The 7588-nt window shown below is 36.6% G+C and overlaps 3 protein-coding genes across 3 annotated transcripts in view; 2 read left to right on the forward strand and 1 right to left on the reverse strand.

Moving 5' to 3' along the window:
* The window catches only part of LOC144977752 (low-density lipoprotein receptor-related protein 6-like), a 10779-nt gene extending 9313 nt beyond the window's left edge, over nucleotides 1–1466 (forward strand). Inside the window, exon 8 of the mRNA XM_078923145.1 lies at nucleotides 1187–1466. Within this exon, the coding sequence (XP_078779271.1) occupies nucleotides 1187–1466 (280 nt within the window). The remainder of the gene's footprint in view (nucleotides 1–1186) is intronic.
* Nucleotides 1–7588, forward strand: part of LOC144977978 (low-density lipoprotein receptor-related protein 6-like) — a 218783-nt gene that overhangs the window by 13766 nt on the left and 197429 nt on the right.
* On the reverse strand, nucleotides 3584–6383 carry LOC144977755 (low-density lipoprotein receptor-related protein 6-like). The gene is made up of 2 exons (XM_078923148.1): nucleotides 6166–6383; nucleotides 3584–5562 (listed from the first exon to the last, which is right to left on the reverse strand). The coding sequence occupies exons 1-2, from the start codon at nucleotides 6367–6369 to the stop codon at nucleotides 5002–5004; spliced, it is 765 nt and encodes a 254-aa protein (XP_078779274.1). The 5' UTR covers nucleotides 6370–6383; the 3' UTR covers nucleotides 3584–5001.

Below are 7588 nucleotides of genomic sequence, written 5' to 3' on the forward strand. Positions count from 1 at the left end.
GAAAGCCAAATATTAAAAGTCTACAGCTTTTAGCAGCTAAGTATCACTCTGATCTGAAAAGTAATAGTTTAAAAAAAATAGTAATGACATTTCATTTCCATGGAATCATCTTGCTCAATAAATTTCTCAATAAACCATTTTTCTCACAAAGTCTATATGATAGCTAACTCACATGTCCAGTCATAAAGATTAGAACAAAACGCATCTAGGAAATGAAATACTAATGCTCTCTCTCTCTCTCTCTCTCTCTCTCTCTCTCTCTCTCTCTCTCTCTCTCTCTCTCTCTCTCTCTCTCTCTCTCTCTCTCTCTCTCTCTCTCTCTCTCTCTCTCTGTATATGTGTGTGTGTGTGTGTGTGTGTGTGTGTGTGTGAGCAAGCACCTCCTCCATCCCTCATTCCTCCTCCCCATTTCTGTATGATAACTGGTTCACATGTCAAACGAAAAAAAAAACAAAACAACATAAAACAGCTGTATATATCATCCAAACAACAACAACAAAAATAAAATACTAAGGGATTCTCCTCAACTCTATCTAAGACTATTCTGTAATGATTGACATATATTTATAATTTATAGAATATTACTGTGGAATGATCAAAGGAAGATAATCATTTAATATTTTCATTGAGTTTGTTATGAATTATGTCCCATCATTAGACCCTTTTAGTAAATAGTATATTACTACCTCCCTCCCCCTAAAAAATTACAAACACCCTCCCCAGTACCCCCCTACTGGCACTACAAAAAAAATAAATAAATAAAAATAAAATATATACAATTTAAACCCCCCCCCCCCCGCCACTATTTCAGAAAAAATATATACAATTAAATAGAAACTATTTCAGAAAACAAAATGCAATTAAAAAAGTAAAATCTATGGGTAATTATGATATTCAATTTAAGTGTTCTGCAAAAGGAGTTAATAAAACAGCTAAAACAGAATTAAATTCAAAATCATATGAAAATTGTGTAAAAAATAAAAAAGTAATGCATAAAACAATGTTTAGTATAGTTGATAAGAAACACAAAATCTATTGAAATAAGAGGATTAAAAATTGGTTTATCACCATTTGATGATAAAAGATATATATGTGAAGATAATCTTTTGGATTAGATGATTTCTATTTTATTTAATTAATTGAACCACGGCGAATTTCTTACTTCTAAATGTCACAATTCTATCAGAAATCAAAACAGCATAAACATTAATATTAGCTGTATAGAAACTGGGATAAAATCCGGCTCAATGGGTCGAATGGTTCAGATGGACTACTATGAGAGATGGACACCAGTGGGGAGTGAATCCGGGACCATGGGAGGTAGACACCAGTGGAGAGTGAACCAGGGTTGTGCGATATGGATACCGGTGAGGAGTGAACCTGGGGCTATGGGATATGGACATCATCAGCAGGGACTGAACTCTATAGGAGGTGGAGACCAGTGGGGAATGAGCCCAAGGCTATGAGAAATAGATACAAGTGGGGAGTGAACCCGGGACTATAGGAAGTAGACACCAGTAGGGAGTGAACCCAGGACTATAGCTTGTGGACACTAGTGGGGAGTGAGAATGAGGCTATGAGAGGTGGATACAACTGGAAAGTGAACACGGGACCATAGGATAAGGACACCAGTGGGGATTGAACCTGAGACCACTGGAGGCCAAATTAATCCCTGAAGAACTAAGAAATACTGCTGTGCCCTCCGTACTAAAGTCACAACAAGATCTTGACAGCCTCAAAACTCTGGCCCAGGACCGTGACCAATGGAAACAATTAACAACATGGATGGAGAGAGCAGCTATACTGATCGACCATGACTGAATCACATACTGCGAAGCTTACTACTACTACTACTACATAAAATATCTTGATTAAAAGAAATAATCTTCAAGTTTCACAGACATCGAATGATGTGAAACAACAGAACTACTTTTCACAACAAACCACTTCTGTGCAACAAATTTATCGAATGATAACTCTGATCAGTTCTGTAGGCAGACGAAGTGGTAGTATGTGCGTTGATCTTTAATATTAAAGTTATGAAAAACACCATTCTTGTACTGCTCATTTGGATGAAAAAGATTACTGTGAAAAAATTGCTGCGTAATTAATTGTTTCACTTGTTACAGTGAAAAAAATGCCTTCCTTAATAGAATTGTGTGAATGATCAAGGAAGATAATCATTTAATATTTTCATTGAGTTAGTTTGATATGAATTATGTCCCCTTATTATACCCTATTCTTTAATGTTAATTATAATTTGTTACCTATATTGTTAGAACATTGCCCTAGTCGTTTATAGTTGTTCCCCTTTTGGTTAAAACAGGAAATACTTTAAAAAATAAAGGCTTCTTATGTGTTAACCTCCAGTGAGACTTCAGTGTCATTTTTTATCAACAGCCATCCGGCTATTCCTGGAGAACATGATATAATCGAGTTTCAATTTTCGGGGCTGTCTATTCGACCAGACCGACTCCGCTACCTGTCGTATTTAACTCATTGCCAGCGGTAATCGTGTTTACTCCAAAGTGACAATACAGATTGCCGTTTTAAGGGGCGGTTTGGGTCTTTTCTAAAAAAAATTTAATAACCTATATTGGGCGGTTTTAATTATTCTGTATCATCAATATAGGTTAAAAAACAACATTTATGGTGAAAAATTTTAATTATCTGTGTTGATACCCATTTTGCGATCTAATTTGGGGGTCTGACATAAAAAAATATAACAAACTTGTGGCAAACGTTCCACAAAAACTAATGAAGAATTGACCTCCATATTCTTCCCTCTTGTCAACATTGTACCATAATGTGTCACCATAGAGAGATTTTACGGCTTTAGCTTATGGAATTTTTATTAGATCATTACAAAGTTGAGAATAAAAATGTTATGACAAAATTGATGTAAAAAATTCAGATTTAGGATTTTAATTTAAAATTCACCAATCTTATCAAAAATATCTCTCTATGGTGACATAATACATTATCTCTGTCATAACTGTGGAAATTTTCAGACAATTTCATTGAATATATTCTGAGAAACGTTTGACACAGTTTCCCATACCCTTAGAAAAATGACATATTGAGAAAATAGCAAAATGGCTTCCCGTTTTTCACACATTTCTTACTACCTGTACCATTTTCGACTTTGTTTTTCGTGCCTTTATGGTCTACTTTAAGAATTTGGACTTCAATTATATTATTTCTAAGATAACAAAATATCATTTCCCACCAAAACCTCAAAATCAAATTTTTGAAGGATTTTCCTAATAACTAGACCCAAACCGCCCCTTAAACTCCAAAGTGACAACACTTGTGACACTTGAGAGAGCAGCACTGTATATCAGCGATGTGATTCAAGAATCCATATTGGAAGTAAGTTTTTAAAAGGGTTTTACGGCACTTGATACACATTTAGGTTATTTCAGTGCCAGTAAAAAGGAAGACAATGCGATAAATAAATATTAAGCATTTAAAAATTAAAAGCACATGAGAATAAAGTAAGACAACGAAGAGTGGTTCAGTTCAAACATGGAAAGAGATGTATTTATATATATATATATATTATAAAACAAAAACCATGAACTCAACTTTTTGATAAAAGGACCTATTTATAAAACATTTCAAGTATAATTGTGATTATTTAACTTCTACAACATTGTTTCAAGCGTTAGCTCTCATATATAATAAGGGAGAAACTATCAGACATCCCACTGACCACTGACTTGCCCCTGGACAGAGAATTTTGACTGAAGTCTTCTTCTTGGCTGATTCCACTGAGCGGAGAATTCAGTGGCTTTTTCATCATCATTATATCCTCATCAGTTGGATGATTGGTGTCATTATTAGCATTGGTTTTGTGTCGACACACGAGGATCAAAATGACCACAACTAAACTGTCGTCTGCTTTTTTTGCCAAATTGGGACCTAAAATTTGCCAAAATTTGCCCAAAAAAACCCCAAAATTTGCCAAGAAATTTGCCAAAAAGACCAAAATTTGCCAAAAAATTTGCCGCACTTTGGGTCCTTATTTGAAGATTTTTTGACGAAACGATCCATGACTGAAGTTGGAAGTGTAAGTGACTCGATTTATTTGACTTGAGAAATTAAATGACTGTGAATAGCTTTGTTACAAAGATTTTAAAGGATCATTATCCGTAGAGAGTAGCTTCCTTTGGTTTGGGCCCAGGCAAAGCTGCAACATTTCTCAAGTTTCGCACTTTTTTTTTCCGTTATTTTGTTTTCGCTTCTTTTTTTTCCCAAAATTTGCCACGCGATATGCCAATTTTCCCAAAATTTGCCACGATTTGCCAATTTTGGGAAATTTGCCAAAATTTGCAGATCGCCCTGATATTAGCGGCCGAAAATTGCCAAAAAAATGCAGAGGACAGACTAAAGGAAACACAACAACAACAACCACATTTGCAATAGTGTATTCCTTCCATTGTGCTTGTTTTGTTTGTTTTAAGGGTTTTACGACGCTTGCAACACATTCAGGTCATATCAGCGCCAGTAAAAAGGAAGAAAATGGGATAGTAAAAAGTTCTAGAATTACAATTAAATTATCAAAGAAAAAGGAAGACAAAGTGAAAATAGTTCGAAAAGGGAACAGATGTAGATAGAGCACACTATCACTATCAGTGTACTTAGTTTGAGATCACCTAAATGTCTCATCCTGACAAGCACAGGTCCCCATTCAAATTGTTACAAATCATATATGCAAAACTTGAATAGTACAGTGAATAATAATATGATTTACAAGACAAAAAATATCAACTCCCAAAAGTCTTACTATACATTTGACTGTTTCTCTCCCAGCCAGGGTATCCGGCCAGAGCCAAGACAAAAACAAGTAACCTCATTCCAAGACAAAGACAGAAAGCATGTTGGAAAACAGATATGGGGGGATAGACGACACAGTAAGTGCCTCCCTTCCTACTATGGGAGGTCAGGAACCACACCCAGCCTTTGAATGTGTGGAACGGCTTTCATTAAAATTTTTGATTAAGATTGATCTGTCTTACCAGGAACTTCTTTCTGCGTACAATGTTTTTCATCAGCACCATCCTTACAATCACGGTGGTTATCACAGACCAGCTCTTTTTTAATACACTTTCCATTGGTGCATTCGAACTCTGAAGGCTTACAACGCTCACAATTAGCCTCATCCGATTCATCATCGCACTCTGGATACTGATCACATCGCCAGACTGCGGGAATACACTGACCATTGCCACACTTAAACTCATTGGAGTTGCACGTTGGAGGTTCCCAGCATGTTTTCTTGTCAGTCTTCAGCACCATTCCAACTGGGCATGAACACTGAGTTCTGTTGAGCTCTAAGATAAAACAGATGTGAGAACAGCCACTGTTGTTGTTGAAACAGGGATGCCAATTAGTGGGGACAGTGTGCTCCACAGCTATGAGGCCAGAAAGTCTATTAAACTTGGTTTCTCTGACCCAGAGTCTATCAGACCTTGTCTTTTTATGGATACGCGACACAACTTTCTTGTCAAACCAGTAGAGGAACTCTCCAAAGATTGCGAGGCCTCTTGGATATCCAGGCTACATGAGAAGGGAGAAAAGAAAGTAAAATTTATAAAGTCAAATTAAAACATTACCGGAAGCTAATGAAAAACGATGAGTTTCACCCTCACAAAGAAAAAAACAAAACAAAAACATTTTTTATAAAGGGCAGAAATAATCCAACTAACAATGTCAAAAAACAAAGGAAGGGTTTAGAAGTGGATAAAATTTTTCCCTCTATTCTAAAGATTTGATAAATTTATAGGCAACTATTTTAAAATGTGTAACTTCATACTAGATGAAATGGCTGATTTTATAAATAATATGGAAAATAGCGATTTACAATAATAACCACAGGCATAATATGATGCACATTTCTCAGGCAAGGTATCAATAGTATCATATTGTGAAAACAACATGTACTAGAAAATAAATAAGCCATTCTAGTGCTTCACGTTAAGGATGGTGCAAACCTTACAAATGCGCAATTTTAATGCATTTATTTGTTTTATTATCTCTCCATGTTCATTGATGTCCTGTAAAACAAACAACAAGGGAGGTTGGGAAAGTGGAGCTCTCTTTTCTTTTCTAATAAAATAAAAAAATTAAAAAAATCATCTAATATCTTTCTCTATGACTAACTTGACCATCCACGAGAACGATACGATTGCCTCCAATCAGATCTGACATTTCAATGCGATTTAGTCCTGAGTCAGCCCAGTACAATTTGTTTTCCCGTTTGTCAATGGTCAAAGAATGTGGATTGCCCAACATGTTCTTCATGATGATGGTGGGGGCAGTGCCATCCATCAAGGCTTTTTCAATACGTGGTGAGGAACGTAACATGTTGGTGTAATACATAATACTGAAGAGAGAGAGGAATGAAAAGAAATTATCAATTGAGGCAAAACAGTTTGAGAAATCTTCCTTTTTATCATCTTGACAACATTCTAATTTTAAATCTAAAATGACATATATAGGGTTTTTTAAAAACCGGCAATCAAATATAAATGACATCACCAACACTACTATTATAAACGTCAAGATATGAAGTGAATAGAAAAGTGCCAGAAGACAATAGAGAATAAAAATTTTTCGCGGCGGTGGTGGGGTTTGAACCTGCGACCTTATTGGTACGACAACTCCGCCTGGCAGGTGAGAGCGTGGCTCTACCGTGTGAGCTATCCACGAACACAAAATATTCGTTTCAAACTCAAAGTCATTACTAGATCCCTCTCTCACCCACTTCTTGAGACCGCCGATTCGTTCGTACACCACCATCGCGAATAATTTTGACCAGCAGTTAAGCTTAATAGCCAATATTCTCAACACAAACATATAACATAGAAACGATTGAGACATTGAGTATGCTCCGGTGTATGGGTGAATTTTTAATTCAGAAAAGTGAGTGGAGCAGGCACTTATGTTGGTAACAACAAGATATGAAGTGAATAGAAAAGTGCAGAAGACAATAGAGAATAAAAATTTTTCGCGGCGGTGGTGGGGTTTGAACCTGCGACCTTATTGGTACGACAACTCCGCCTGGCAGGTGAGAGCGTGGCTCTACCGTGTGAGCTATCCACGAACACAAAATATTCGTTTCAAACTCAAAGTCATTACTAGATCCCTCTCTAACCCACTTCTTGAGACCGCCGATTCGTTCGTACACCACCATCGCGAATAATTTTGACCAGCAGTTAAGCTTAATAGCCAATATTCTCAACACAAACATATAACATAGAAACGATTGAGACATTGAGTATGCTCCGGTGTATGGGGTGAATTTTTTAATTCAGAAAAGTGAGTGGAGCAGGCACTTATGTTGGTAACAACAAGATATGAAGTGAATAGAAAAGTGCCAGAAGACAATAGAGAATAAAAATTTTCGCGGCGGTGGTGGGGTTTGAACCTGCGACCTTATTGGTACGACAACTCCGCCTGGCAGGTGAGAGCGTGGCTCTACCGTGTGAGCTATCCACGAACACAAAATATTCGTTTCAAACTCAAAGTCATTACTAGATCCCTCTCTCACCCACTTCTTGAGACCGCCGATTCGTTCGTACAC

This window comes from Berghia stephanieae, chromosome 8 (genome assembly GCF_034508935.2).
Source record: "Berghia stephanieae isolate SIO BIC M18660-M18661 chromosome 8, UCSD_Bste_1.3, whole genome shotgun sequence".
Lineage (NCBI taxonomy): Eukaryota > Metazoa > Mollusca > Gastropoda > Nudibranchia > Aeolidiidae > Berghia > Berghia stephanieae.